The sequence below is a fragment of the Carlito syrichta genome, unplaced genomic scaffold, assembly GCF_000164805.1.
Source record: "Carlito syrichta isolate Samal-C Ts95f unplaced genomic scaffold, Tarsius_syrichta-2.0.1 Scaffold47750, whole genome shotgun sequence".
Lineage (NCBI taxonomy): Eukaryota > Metazoa > Chordata > Mammalia > Primates > Tarsiidae > Carlito > Carlito syrichta.
Genome location: NW_006991846.1, coordinates 255401 through 270908, shown reverse-complemented (window position 1 = coordinate 270908; position 15508 = coordinate 255401). Strand labels below are relative to the sequence as shown.

General features: G+C 37.2%; 1 protein-coding gene across 3 annotated transcripts in view; it reads right to left on the bottom strand.

Moving 5' to 3' along the window:
• Nucleotides 1-1193: 1193 nt before the first annotated feature.
• AKAP9 (A-kinase anchoring protein 9) overlaps nt 1194-15508 on the bottom strand; it is a 164415-nt gene continuing 150100 nt past the window's right edge. For 2 of the 3 annotated variants that reach the window (XM_008048614.1, XM_008048626.1), the window contains 12 exons: nt 14949-15168; nt 14012-14162; nt 12221-12889; nt 11792-12000; nt 11094-11199; nt 9449-9631; nt 7827-8027; nt 6683-6915; nt 4837-4922; nt 3573-3702; nt 2868-3007; nt 1194-1744 (listed from right to left, as the gene is read on the bottom strand). In XM_008048614.1, coding sequence (XP_008046805.1) covers nt 1707-1744; nt 2868-3007; nt 3573-3702; nt 4837-4922; nt 6683-6915; nt 7827-8027; nt 9449-9631; nt 11094-11199; nt 11792-12000; nt 12221-12889; nt 14012-14162; nt 14949-15168 — 2366 coding nt within the window. In that variant the 3' untranslated portion in view covers nt 1194-1706. The remainder of the gene's footprint in view (nt 1745-2867; nt 3008-3572; nt 3703-4836; nt 4923-6682; nt 6916-7826; nt 8028-9448; nt 9632-11093; nt 11200-11791; nt 12001-12220; nt 12890-14011; nt 14163-14948; nt 15169-15508) is intronic. The other variant, XM_008048619.1, reaches the window with a different exon arrangement.

Genomic DNA, 15508 nt, shown 5'->3' with positions numbered 1-15508 from the left:
CACTAACCAGATTAAGCTCCTGTGAGCTCAAAACATAAAAACTCTGAGACCGGGACGAACATAAGCTAACTTTAGAAGCTCATTGCTCCCATTCTTCCACAAACTGCAGTTTTGGCTTTCACACAACTTACAATTCAAACTCGTGTCACAACTAAGAGCCTTAGTATTGGTCACAGGCTTCTGGGTCATGATCTGAGGATTTACTGAAGGTGTAAATTGTAGAATATAGTTTTAGAAGACAGCCATTTTGTTGAAAGAATGCGGCTGGGTTACTTGCAGGTAGCCCACTGTGAACTTTGGACTGGGCCACATTCCAAACATTCTCGGATGGGTCACTTTTGTTTGTAAAGTAAATACTTAAGCTTCTATAGAATTGTTTAACTTGGCATAAATCAATCAGCTTAGGACAAAAAAGGTTTATAGAATATGTCAGTCACAGATTAGGTTATCCTTTGTTATGGGATTTTAAGATTATCATATGAAAAGGGTTTAAAGGCAATCATTGATTAAGTTTTCATGGATTAAGGTTTCTGGTGGGTGGGGGACGCCCCTCCCACATCTGACTTTGTGTATAAAAGACCTGTTGTAATTCCCAATAACACACATCACTTCTTCACTGGACTGGAGTCCAGTCTCTTTCTTTCTCTCTCTCTCTCTCTCTCTTCTTTCCCCCAATCGCCGATGCCGTCTCCACCTTTGAGGTACCCTGAACCTGGTTGGAGCTGGTCTCCGGCACCATGTTATCGAGGAGACTCCAGATAAGAAATTAACATTGAGATTTGTATTTTCTCTGTGAGAGCTTCCCAATCTGCATTTACTTGGAAAGCAGGAATACTGTTTAATCCTGCTGTAATGTGATTAAGAACTTTTGGTTAAATTATTTCTGCATCTTCTTAGTGGGCCATGGATTTGTGAGGACACATTTTTGGATACAAGCAACACTAAATATAACTGAGTAAATAAGGATTAAACATGAAATACCAATATAGCTTTTAAAAAAACATTATGTAAACATAAAGTTGATACAAAGGCACACAGAAAACTTCCTCAAAGGAGGGAGAGAAAACCCTCAGCAGTGTCTAAGATTAGGACAACCTTCTGAATTCCTAAATCCTACATATTTGAAATAAGTAACGAGAAGATATGCACCAAAAATTATGGTTCAGTTAAAAATGAAGAAGGTTCAAATGCAGTGTGGTGAAAATGGTGAAGCCATTTTTATTTCAGTACCTGACAAAATACCTCATAAAATTCAAAACTTCTACCATTATACAAAAATAGGTCTCTACAAGTGATATCTGTCTTCATCACCAGTAGCAAATATATTAGGCAGAAACATGTAACTTCAGTAGCCTTATAAGAAAAGCAAGACACCTCAAGCTACACATTCAGCAGTTACCATAATGCACAAAAGTTTAATCTTTTTACCCACTGATAAATACATGAGGCTTATAATTTAATGTTTTAAATTATCATTCCACAAATATACATGTAATTCAATGATTATTGTGCATGAATACACACACAATGCTTATATGTACAAATTCCAGTTTGTTGTCATGTGCTGGCAAGGGATTTGAATACAATCATAAGCTGTGTTCATATTGGTCCCATTGAATATTCACAATACAAAAGCACAAAAGAACCGTTGATTTACAAAAGGAAGTTAGTTTAAAATCACTTCAATCAACGATGTTTTCAAAGGACTATCTTCTCATGCCAGCATGAAACTGAGTAGTTGAACCTACGAAAGAAAAGCAAGACATTTAAATGATTTCAGTTTAGGTTTCTACTTCTATCAGACTAGAGTTTACTCAAAGCAGGAGATTACTATTAGTCTCCATTTTTTCAAAAAGTGACTTTGTTCTTTGAAATGTCATATTCTACTTGAACTTATTTGTAAAAGAGATTTTGGATGTGTATTTAAAAGTCACCATGACTGACTCTAAGTAAGACTAATGTTAAGAGTTTCTGTATAGTGCTCTGAAGGTTGAATATTCTATACCTTATACATTTTGAAACATCTTGTGGTCTTGTGATGCCAAAAAACCCCACCTCAGCTATGATAATAAGTCTATGACTACCAGTTGATTGGATTAAATAAATTATTTGTTGAATGAACAGATAAACTACTAATTTAAAACAACCTGTTATAAGCCTATAGTTTATAGGACTGATAGGAAAAAAGGGTCCTTAATAAAGAGTAAAATTCTCTGGATCAGAAGTGAATTGAAAGGATCGGGGAAAGAGGCTTTCCTACAATGAACAGCAAAGCCACCTCTATTTTGCTGTATGAATTTTTTTGTGTATGTTTTCTTTATTGTAAAGATGTGGAGTATAAGTCATTTGTGTATGTTTTTGAACAAACACAAATAAAGAATCATTCTTACAAAGTCTTTTAAATGGGATAGTTTTTTTGGATCATACAGAAAAGTACAATGTAGTAGCAGTAAGTGCTTAAAGCAATTGCTTCCTGCCTCTTCTCCCAACACCTGATGGGAATGCCTTGCTACTTTCTATCATGTACTACTAAGGAACATGTTCTCCAACAGGCTCTATAGTCTCAGAGTACTTTGCACATGGGTGCTCATCATGCATTCTGTCTGATCAATCTGCTGAATGAAGAAGTGGCAAATCACTGTTGGGGGGAGTGGGATCCTGGGTGATAACTCATGTCTTGACTTAAATTCTTTAAAGTCAGTTTCTCTGCTGGTTATACAGAGTTGAAGCTCTGGCAGACTTGGGAACTCATGAACTAAACTGGAAGATTTAATCATACTAATGACGAGGGCCAAGGAGTTGATAAGAAAGGGGAGCTGTGAGTCTAGTATTACAGGGCTGACAATATGTGGTTAAACTCAGAGCACCTGACTGTACAGTTCCAAGTCGTCTTTGCAGTGCCTCTAGCCGAGTGATATAATCTGTCAGGGCTCTGTCAGGATCATAATTCTGAAGCTGAGAACACGCTAGAGAAGCAGGATTTAAGTCAGCTGGAGTGCCTAGGTACCTAAAGGATTAAAAATATGTACATGAATCCAAATGATACAGAAACAATGCAAGCAAGTAACCAAACTGCCTCTGCTCCCCTCCCGGAAATGGCAGGCTGCTTGGCAGGCTGCTTGTACGTTGCTTAATCTATATCCCACATGCTTCTGAGTTTGTGACGAGAAAGAAATAACTCTTCAATGAACTTAAGCTACTTAAGACATAAGAATGTCCAGTACAATGCATAAGTCCTCAGTAAATGCTGGATATGTATAAATGCATTGTCCCTCAGATTGTACAGTTTTTCATAATGGTTAAAGACTATTCATTTTAGTCAATACTTTTCCCAATGTCCAACCACAGCATATGCTAAATAACACACAGACAGCTTTGTTTCCTACATCCTTGGAAGCCAGTTACAAATTCAAAAACAAGTTTTGATCCTGAGCCTTAGATTATGTAGATTATTCACAGCTAGATGTCTAGCTATCTCAATGCAAAACAGTCAAAGCCCTAACAATGTCTACCTTTCTTTGTTAGATATTAATATATGTAACTATTCAAGGGAGGTTTTCTCAAATTGTTACCTATTTTGAAATGGTAGAGGAGACCTTGGATAGTCCAGATCTGATCTTGAACGATATGTGGTATGTCTCGGTTCTCCATATAGCTCTAGTCCACCAGAAGAATGATAAAACGAGTCAGTCTTTTTAGCACCTGAAGTAATCCAAAATTTAGCTCATGAAGAAAAAAAAATTCCAAGATTTTGAAAAATTTCTAAGAACAGGTGTGGCTCAAAAGACCATACTGCATTATACTACGCCATCTCATATTTATAGTCACTTTTAATTATTCTTACTAAAAGAGAAAAACAGTATTAACAAAAATTGGTTTTCAAATGTTATTTGGTTTACTTTTGAATACTGAATTTCTGAAATTGGGACTATGCCGCAAAAGAAAACTATTAATTGAAGTATTTTCTTTTTAAAAGACTTCTTAGCTATAACTAGATGAGAGGTAAGAAGTAGAGTATATGTGGCATGTGGGAAATGATGCGGATAAAAATATTAGACTAATATAACCACCATACTCTACTAACTTGAAATCAAGTTTTGCTAACTTTTAGTATACAACACAGCTCATTATGGCACACATTTCAGCTGTTTCAGTATAACATATTTAAAATACTGTGCTTAGATACCAAATATACTTCCCCTTTCTCTGCTGCTCAGTTACTGGCAGAATATGTAAAGGTGGTTTAACAACAATATGCAGCTATGTCTCTGTAACCACGTGCTCCCCAGCTTCTGACCTCAGCTTTACGCCTGAAATGTTTAAGCTATAGCTTGTTTCGTCTTCTAGGTGTAGAGAGAAGGAATCTTAACTGTTACTGTTATTGTACAACCTATTGGTAAACTCACTTCAAACCATAACCCTTCCCCATAACTAACAGCAATCCTGTCTTGAACAGAAAGAGAATGGGCAGTCCTAAGGAGAATGGGCTCTGGAGTCAGACTGCTAGTGTTTGACACTGGTCCCTATTGGGCAATATGGAGCAAATGGCATGTACATTCCATACCCCTGTTTTTCATCTGTAAGTGAGAATATTAACAACTATACACACATCACAGAATTTCAAGAATACACGAGAAGAGCAGGGCCTGGTACAGACTGAGTGTTCTATAAAAACCAGCTCTTATTCCTTTCTTAACAGTGTGGTCCCCAGCTTTGTTAGTTATAAGGGCTGTCTTTAGACAATACTGGCTCCAGAATTCATTATTTGGAAAGTATTACACATGCAGTAACTTTACAGAGTCATAAACATAAGAAAATGAACTATTTTTAGTTCACCTTGATTCAATCCAAAGCCATCCCTGTTAATATTGATGGAACCAGAACTTGTGACTCGATGCCACCGTCGAACCAAAAATTTCATTCTAAAAAAGATTCCAAGATAAAATTTCACAACACATCTATAATGTAGAAAATATAAATATATACTTAATATATACTTCCCACAAAATCATCATACATTTAAATATGAAAACAACAAATTTAAATTTCAGTATAATTGTGATTACACGTAAATGCTCCCTGTTTTGTGGCAAACTCAACTGGAACAGAAGACCAGGGTTTCAAGACCCTTCATCCTCTACCGAAGAGGCACCAGAAGTCTCTCACATCACCAGGATCAGGGTCTGGGTGTAGGGATAGATGGGGGAAAAGGGAACTGAGAACAAAGGCAGACAGGAAAAGAGCAGACAAAGGGTGCAGAGCAATGAAAAAGGAAAAGAATGGGGAATGAAGGGGCAGTGAAACAGGAAGAGGACAAAAGGACCCTCCATTGGCAGTAAAAGTGTGCTGAGAAGGCCGGAGAGGGGTAAGGGGCAGAACAACACTGGATTCAAAAGGAACAGAGGTGTCAGCCTGCTTTTGGAATATCAGTTTTCCAGTCAGTTTCAAGATTCAGTCTTAGGAGGGTCAAAATACAATAAATATATATAAGAGGACCAGAAAAAATAGAGTGGTAGAGTAAAATCCTTCAACAGCAACTTTTACACTGGTGTCTTCCCAGACACCTCTAATCAAAACAACTGGCTCGCTCCTGTGGCCTCCCACTCACTCAGTGTCTTCCAAGTACTGGGCATACCGGTCTTCTATACTAGAAGGGAAGTTGCCTTTAGGGATTCAGGCAGAAACTGTAACTTTCTACATCAAGGCATCTCAGCACTTACCCTAGTTTACCCTATACAAGGTATAGGGAATGAAAGGGAATGAAAGATGAGAAAGGAGGAACTGGAACCAGGGGTCTTTAATATGGAAGAGCAGAAGGAAGGAGGTTAGACCCTTAGGCCAACAAGACGAAACCCCAGCTCCTGTTTAGACAGCCAGCAGGGAGACCAGGATGCTTGTCCCAGCTCTATCACTACTGGCTTCATGACCTCTCCTTGCCTCAGCTTCCTCAACTGTGAGATGAAATTCTGGACTAAATGATCTCAGCAGCTTCCAGTTAAAAAACTGTGTCATATTTTTCAAAGGAAAATAAGTGAAGAAAAAGGGCAAAACCCCTTGAAAAAGCATGAGATGTGACCTGACAGCTAGAACTTTAAAAATTACAATTCCTTTCAGACTCTGTCTGATTCCTAGAGAAGTAAAGGAAAACGCATGGAGAAGCCTAGGTATGCACAGCAGCCAGGTTACGGGACTGCAGCAGGCCAGATCCTTGAGGTGGTTTGAGTCTTGGCTTCATTTCAACCACAGAGTTCCTATCTTGCAACTACGAGAGAAAGAATGACAAAAGCTCTGGCAAAGTCCAGTGCCCTAAAGGCTGACCTTCGATCTGAATGCTAATAGGACAGGACATTCCACATCTTGGCACTAAGAGTGGGTTCTTTTAGTAATGAAAATAAATCTATGCAGGCCTGAAGCAATTTGTCAAAAACACTTCTTCACTGGATGGGACAGATCTAAGTCACCAGTTGTCTGCACCTGGGAAGGCCTTTTTCACAGGGTCTACCCAGTACAACATAAAGTATCCCTGCTAAAAGGATGAATAGCTAGAAAGAAGCAAGCATGTTTCAGTAATGGCAGCTGTCTCCTACTATACAGAGTACAGTCAGCAAAGAAGAGGGATGACAAATAGCTAATCCTTTTAGAAAGTCTAATAGTAACATTCATTTTCTTTCAAGTACTTTACCTTGAAATTGCAACCAATACTCTGACAGCTGACCGAAACCTGGTGAAGCCCTTTGGACGGTTGGTGATCATCTCTAGATCGGTGAAGGCTGGCTGTCCTCCCATCCGGGCAAGCAGGGCCAGGGTGGCATCTTCACATTCCTGGAATCCACCCAGTAACAGCAGCAGGTATTTTTTCTGATAAATGAGAGCTTTTCGAAAACTTTCTGCCCTCAGGTATTTACCATAAATTCTCTGTATTTATAGGAGAAAGAATATAAAGACATTAAGAAAATATTCAAAAAATAAAAATAAAAGAAAATATTCAAACTGTTTCCTAGGGGAAAATAATTTACATTTTAATAGCAACAGCAACAAAAATAGTAGTAGAAATAGAATGGCAGGTATACTGTCACTATTTTCTTCTACTTTATCAGCAAAGTTGAAAGTTAAGATAAATTAGACATTTGCCTCTTTTAGTCAATGGAATCTGAATACGAACCTTATAGTTATGCTTTTTATTTGTGCATTTTAGCCCCTATTCATCATATTTATTGCAAATACTTTCATCATCACTTTGTTATCTGAGTATTATTTTAATTGTTTAGAGTTCTATTTTTATTTGGTCACTAATCTACCTTTTTAAACATTAATGTTCTCTGTCCCTTTAGAGTCATATATTTATGTTCCTTCCATCGTTGAAACAAATGTTTCAAAAGTTTTTCATTCTTCTTCTTTTGGATTTTATGTTAACTGATTAAGGTAGTTTTGCCACAAAATTCTTAGTCACTAGAGAGGCTATTCAGAGGGCTTATTATCTTATAGACCATGATGCTCTTACACTGATAGTAGTAGAGCTTTCATTAGGAGTTGAAAAGATGGCATTCTATTAGGGATGAAACTGGGAAGTGGAACCATGGGCTTAAGGGTGCTGCCACTGTGACTGTTAATAGAGCTTCATCTGGTTTCAGTCCTGGGCATACCTTTCCACCAACTTTCGGTGACCAGCTAGAGACCTGTATTCACAACACAGACTGAATAAAAAAGAGACCTAGAGACACAGCCTGAGTGCCACCCAAATTCTGTTCGTTAAGGTTAGTGAGAGATGAAATAAGGCAAAGGCAGAACAAGCTGTGGTATACGTTTAGATATGAGATGTCTCCTACCTTTAATGTGACATGTTCAGAATCAGGGCTCAGATTTTGAAGAAGAGAGTCATTTCTTAGTTCAGTTTTCAGTTTGTACACTTCAGCCTCTGCCCTTTTCAAGGATTTCTGGAGAGTCAACCTTTCTCTGTTCCATACTTCTTTTTCGGAAGCAATGATGGCTTCAATGTTGGCACCACTATTGAAGGAAAACCTAGAAGCCTGCAAAGACCAAAGCCTACTTACATGATTTCCCCCTCTACCCCGCTTACATGATTTTTAAGAACAGTCTCTGAAGAAAACCTCTGAGTTAAACATATTAAAGATAGCCTCATGATGGATTTCTCTGGATATCAGCTTTCCAACTGTATCCAGAGAAAGTTTAAAGCCAATCTCAACTGACATTAAGGAATATACACTAGGTCTAACTATGTGGTCTTCTGCTGAGTAGATTAGTTTTACAACTAAAAGTCCTTGTGAAAGCCTGGCTACAGAGAAGGTTTCATAGATCTGATATTAAAAAAAGTCAAGCGCTTTGGGAGGCTGAGATGAATGAATTGCCTGAGCCTGCGGGTTTGAGACCCGCCCGGGCAACTTGGTGAGACCTCATCTCTACAATAAATCAAAAAATTAGCCGGGTGTGGTAGCACACGCCTGTAGTTCCAGCTACTTGGAAGGCTAAGGTGGAAGGATCGCCGGAGCCCAGCAGGTTGAGGCTGTGGTGGCCAGGAGCGGCCACTGCACTCCAGTCTGGGTGACAGAGTGAGACTTCAACTCAAAAAAAAAAAAGTCAAGAGACTTAATGGATGGACTATCTGGGCCTACATGTTGAGCCTAGTGTGAGAAGTGGAGAAAAACAATTCAGCGTGTTCATAGGTAAGTGGATTCCTATAGAAGGTGTGTAGATGCGCTCTGTTTGTACAGTTGTCTTACTATCTTTATATTGGGTGATTATGGAAATAAGCAATTTATTTTATAGCTTTTTAATGGACATATTTTTCTTTTAATTTTTCTTTTAAAGATGTTGGGGTACAATTCAGGGTTAGGTATACAAATGTTCATTATGTAGGTATCCTTGTTGATGAGGTGTGCATCCCACCCCCTGGCAGATTCCTACTACCGCCAATTCTGCATTTAATGGAAATTTTAAAATTAAATTCCCAGAGTAATTTATTAGATTGAAATATTTAACACCATCTTTCACTTGAGTTATGAATATAATAACTGATAAATAACTAAAGAAAACTCTGAGACTTTACATTTGAACATTTCTTTACATATGTCTGCTCTTTGTCCCTAGGTAGCAAGTATCTAACTTTGAAGATAAATAGATCTTGGTTTGACTATGACTTCAGTCCAATTTTCCCAAGTATAAGGCTGGACGTGGATTAGAGATTCTCTTATGTATATAACCCATAATCTAGTGCAGATATGACTCCTAATACATAACAGTAATTATAAGTAATTTAGTACCTAGTAATAATAGTGACATTATTGTCATTCCTATATAATTTTCCACAGATCTTAGAGTTAGATACTTGATATTTTTACATGATCAGGATAAAAAAATTGAAACTAAAGAACAGAAATGATAACTATACGGTATCTCAAATATATAGACATAGTAAAAAAAACAGACTTACATAATCTCCACCAGGTCCTGCCTGTCGATACCACTTGATCTGCTCTTCTAGCTTCACAACCATGTTCCTTAAATCATTCTTTTCTTCAGTCAGTTGACTGATATGTCCTGTAAGCTCAGCATTTTGTCTCAGTAGTCTTTCTGTCAATGAACCACAAGAAGTACCTGGGTACACTAAGCTGGGCTGGAAAAATAAAATGGCATAAGGTCAAATAAGCACAAGTGTATGTGAATAACACATATACAACTGAACAGGCACTGAGAGCAACAGAATTCATGAATAAGCAGTACTTGAGTTAAGTCTTAAATAACAGTAGAAATTTATCAGGCAGAAAAGAAGACAGGAAAGGGCATATCGAGCAGAAGGAACAGCATGTATGAAGACACAAAGGCTTGAGCAAGAGCATATTGCCTTTAGGGAACTATAAATTGTTTGGTAAGGCTAGAGTAAAGGTTGCTTCACTGTATGGATAATAAACCAATGTAGGCAATGGAGGACCATGAAAGGCTTTAGGCAGTATGCCACACACAAAATGTACATGTTAAGAAGATTCCTTGGGTAGCAGTATGCAAAGTAGAACAAACTCCTGGCATCAGGCAGACTCATCAGGGAGTTGATGCAATAGTCCACGTAAGAAACACTCATAGTCTGAATGCAGGCAATGACAAAGAAAGAGTGAGTATGGGAGAGCAGAAGGCACAGGACTCTGTGACTGCTTAGATGTGTGGGTAAGGGTGAAGAAAGGTGGTCTATGGTGACTTCCAATTTTCTAAACTGGATGGTGATATGATCAGAAGTGTGGGTCCAGGGCAGGAAGGAGAAAGGGAAGACAGTGTTCAGTTTGGAATGTGCCTTTGAGACTGCTAAGGGGTCACTCTGGGGTGCATTTCCCTAAGGAAAGATGTTTATTAACTAATTGAAAATATACATCTGGACTACAAGAAAAAGGCCTAAACTAGAACCACAGTCCCTAGAAGATAAGTTCCACAAGGATGAGGTTTTTGTCAGATTTGCTCCTTGTATCACCAGAACCTAGAACAGCACCTGGTGTATTGTAGGTGCTCAATATCAGTAATTGTTCAAAAAATAAGTCTAGTGAGAGCTCAGGTTGCAGAATTGAATGAATTTTCACAGCTATAGCTAGAGAAAAAGATGGAAGAGGACAGAAGGATGAAGAATCCATGAAGATGACTAATGAAAGAAGTGGAAGAAATGACAGAATACTGACACAAAAAGCAAGGAAAGGAGGGTTTTAAGAAAATGGAAAGGGTCAAATGTCAAATGCTACAAAGAAATCAGGAGAGGGACTGAAAGGATTCACCAGATTAGTCAACTGTGAAAACACTGGTCAGATTTTAAGGGTGGTTCCAAAGAGTGGTAATGGCAGATGTCAGACCACTCTTGGTCTTAATACAGTAAGAGGTCAATGTACTTATTCAGTAACAATAATGAAAGCTAATTCCCTCCCAAACCTTCATTTTATCTTCTATTAGGAGAGGATAAAAATTATTACTCATATTTAAAATAAATAAAAAGATAAAATTAAAACTGTTTACAAAATATGCTACCAATTTCAAACAATTCATAGTCTATATTAAATCTTTACTCTCACGCTTTAGAAGGAGTTTTTTTTTAAAAGTCTTACCTCTTCAACTGACTGGCCAATTAATTTTTGTAGTTGTAAAATAATTCCATCAATATTTTCCTGAACCCAAAAGAAATCTTCATCATCTGCTGTTTCAAACTGTAGCCTTTAGGAAAAAAAAAAAGACAAAATGTCAAAACATATCTTCTCAATCAGGGGTGTTTACTAGCACAACATTACAGATCAGGTGACAATCTGCTTCACTGACCACTTCTCCCTTACAGTAAGTGTTCTCAAGGTTAGTTAGTTATCTTGAGGTATATGAGTTTTGTTAAAGAATATAATCTCCTAAGGTAAACATGTATTACTTTAAAAATCTCAATTCCTGGTTAGCACGGTGGCTCATGCCTATAATCTCAGCACTTTGGGAGGTAGAGGCAAGAGGACTGCCTGAGCTCAGGGATTTGAGACCAGCCTGAGCAACATGGCGAGACTTCGTTCCACAATAAATCAAAAAATTAGCCACTTGGAGGCTGAGGCAGAAGGATTGCCTGAGCCCAGCAAGCTTAGGCTGCGGTGGCCGTGAGCGTGCCACTGCATTCCAGCCTGGGTGACAGAGTGAGACTCCAATTCAAAAATAAGAAAAAAAAAGAAAAAAGTCTCAACTCTCCAGCCTTGGCTAGCTATCAGTAAGGGATGAGACCTGTCCAGTCTGATAAGAATGCTATTTTTCCAAAGATCAGGCAGAAAAGTCTAACCTGTTAGAGGCTTTCTGGGCTAGATGCTGTAGTTTTGAAGCTACATGTTGAAGTGTTTGTCTGATAATTTCTAACTTATGATGACAGCCAGTTCCTCCTCCATTCATTTCAATCAACTTAGGATAGTTTGATTCCTTTGTCTCTCCTTCTATTTTCTGCTGAAGAACCCAATTTCTAGTTCGATCATTGCTTAAGCTCCATGTGGTTGGCTGGCAATTTTGAACAGAAAAATAAAATAATCATAAACAAACAATATTCTTTCTTAAAGGAATGCAATTATTCTTTATATTCCAAATAAACTTTTATAGATTTCATTTTCAAATGATTTGAATACAGCTACTTAGATAATTTAATCCAATATCAAAATTTAATGGTCAAAGAGGGCTGCAGTATACTCTTTTCTTTTAAAAAGAAAAAGTGTCAATTTACCTCGTTAAGATTCTCATACAGAATTCTTCTACTTTCTCGTTTTTCTTCTCGTTCTAGTTCTTGCTTCTGGAATTCCTGCATAATTCCTTGCAGTCGTTTTCCTTCAAGGTCTAACTTATAAACTTGTTGCCTTTTCTCTTCCAGCTGGCGCTGAAGATCTTCTACTTTGGACTGGAGCTCGTGCATTTTTTTCTGTCCCTCAGTGTTGGCTTCTTGTTCTGTCTGTAATGTCTTTCTATGAACTTGCCTATCTTTTTCCATTTGTTGTCTTGTTTGCAAAGAATCCAGTTTATATTTCTCAGTCTCATTTAACAACTCTACTATGTGACTGCGTTTCTCCTCCAGCTGTTTCTGTAGCTCTTTAAGAAGATCCTCAGAGGGTAGGGATGGTCGAGGCTGCCCACTTTCATCACTGTTGTGCAGCTGCGCATGTAATTTCCGCTCCCTGTCTAAGGTACTACTCATTTCCCGAAATCGAACTTTCTCAGATTCAAGAAGTACTTGAAGCTCCAAGTTCCGACCTTGTTCTTCTGACAACTGGGCATCATATAGCATTCTTTGTGATTCTATTTTTTGCTGTGATTCGTTTAGTAGTTGTTTCTGTTGTTCCAAAAGTAGATTTAGCTGAGTATTCCTTTGTTTCTGACCCTCTAGTGAAAATTTCAGATCCTTGTAGGAGAAAAATCAAATTTAAGAACTTGTTACTATTATTAAAAATACTATATAAGTATGCAACCATGCGTTTATTAATACTAAGTTGGTAGTATTTGGTAATAGAAGATACAGCATTATCCAGTTTATTAACTTACATTTTCATTGTTTAGACAGCCAGCTGATTTTAATCAAAAAAGAGAGTTAAGATAATAATACTTTTCTTTTAAAACATTAATCTTATCCGGCTAAGTAATACAAAGCAGAATATATTTCTTATAATAATATCCACCTCTAAAAATGTGGTCCAGGAGATCTTATGTTTTGATAAGACTCCTATGCACGTTAATACATTTGTATAAAAATACATATAAGCGTTCATGACATAATGTGATAGGGGTTCCTGAAACACCTTGTGTTTTGCATCACATTCTAAAAATAATAGGGCTCATGGGGAAAGCAAGGTTAGGGACAACAACTCAGAATCTATGCAAAATTTTAATAGTTAAAAATAGTAATTAGTATCTGGGGAGATAACATATCCTTGCTGGGTAGAGACTTCACTATGCCTGGAGGCAACTATAGTGGACATTTGAAAACAAAAAATAGGACAAAAATGCTGGCAACACTTTTTTTTTTTTAAACATAAAGTTAGTGGGAACTAGGATTACATGGCTAGAAGATCTCAGAGCTAGTGAGGTTATCATTAAAGTGAGCACTGCATGTAGTATAACCTTCCTTGAGCTGAAAGCCTTGCAAGGCTGGGGTGTGTCTCTCTGGAAGAACCCAATGTTCACTTTAAATAATCTTAAATTTCTGGAGCAAGTTCTCCAGAGAAGAACCCCTGTTACCCTTTCCCAGGAGAAAACAGGAACCAAAACTTCCTCTGCATTAAACTGACATGACTGCCCTATTTATCAAATTGTGTGTGCACCAATTCATAAATTCATATTCCCAAAACATGTTGCAGCAAGACAAAAAAATCATCACACCATTAGCATTTCCTCATAAAGCAGTTTAGATTACATTATAGTAGTACTCAATACATAGTGAACAACTTATGAGTTTACAAAAGAGTCTAAGGTTGACACTTTACATGGAGGAAAGTCTAAAGGCATATAAACATAATGATAACAATACCTCTAATTCTTCTTTATCGCGTTCTTCATTGCATCCCAATTTTGCTTTCTCTTTCTCCAAAGCCCACTGGAGCTCTCTTGATTTTTTCTGTTCACTTGCTAGTGTATCATTAAGCAAATGCACTTCATCTGTCTTATCTTTAACTTCCAATCTACATCAGAGAGACAAATGGACTTTCATAAAACCATGCTGACCAAGAATATAATGAGAATGAGAGAGAGAGAGAGAGAGAGAGAGAGAGAGAGAGAGAGAGAGAGAGAGAGGTTTTCATTGAAAAGTTGAGGCATAAACTAGCTAATAAGAAAATATAAACCATGTAAAGATAGAAGATTCTTGATTGTGATTCTTAACTGCTCCTAGTAGTACAACTGTTAGTTATTATTTACCATTGCAAACAATCACGCAATTTGTTGTTATAAAATAATATTAACACAAATTTCCCTTGTCTTTTACTGAACATGGGAATTACCATGTGTATTTCTGTGAGTATAACCAACGTTTAACATAAAAATGATTATACTCATAATGTGTCTTTGGCAAGCAGAATATCTCAGTATTTACACCAACATATCCTTTATACAAGTATTATCTCTTCAAACATTCTGCAAATTTTAGGTAACTAAACCACAAATCCTACTGAGCTCATAAATAACAATTCAAATTAGTTAGTGGTGAAATAAATGTCAAAATCATAAATTCTGTAAGTTTCACATAGAACTAAAGCCACAATTGATAATATGTCAATATTATCATGAATTCATAATTTAGAAACAATTACAGTTTTTTCTCTCTACTACAGTTTTTCCTAAAATAACATAGTTTCATGTTGTTTGTATATGAGGTATAATGTTATATTTTTATATTTGCACAGTGTTTATGACAAAATCACGCCAATTCCTTCACTAATACACATTTGTAATAGGGAAGCTTGGCACACCTGAATGCCTCTAATTCCTTTAGGCGCTTATGCTGTGCCTTGAGTGTTGTTTCTAGTTCCAATTTAGTTTGTGCGAGCTCACTCTTCAGTTCAGCAACCACCATTTTCTCAGAACTCAGTTGTTCCTGCAGTTCTGTTGCTCTGTCTTTCACACTGTTGAGCTCCACTTGCATCTCCAGCAGCTGAGACTGCTTCTGCTGTATATTATATTCCAAGATTTCTAAATGGAAAGTGGTTAATATTTAAAATACAATCAAGCAACTCACATTTGGTTTATAAATATGAGTATTTTCTTGATAACAGCAGCTCTGTAATTTAGATTACTACAAAGCAAATGTGAAAAGATTACAGAACCGAGAGTTGGTGTGTGTGTGTGTGTGTGTGTGTGTGTGTGTGTGCCTATTTTCCTCACACAGTAGTCAAGATTTCAGAACTGTAAATATACAAGGATGATAAAAGTTTAAGAGAATACATTAATGGATGCAAGACTTAAAATTTTTTAAAAACTTTAAATGTTAACACAATACTATGACTAGGACCTCATTTGTTCATTCAGAATA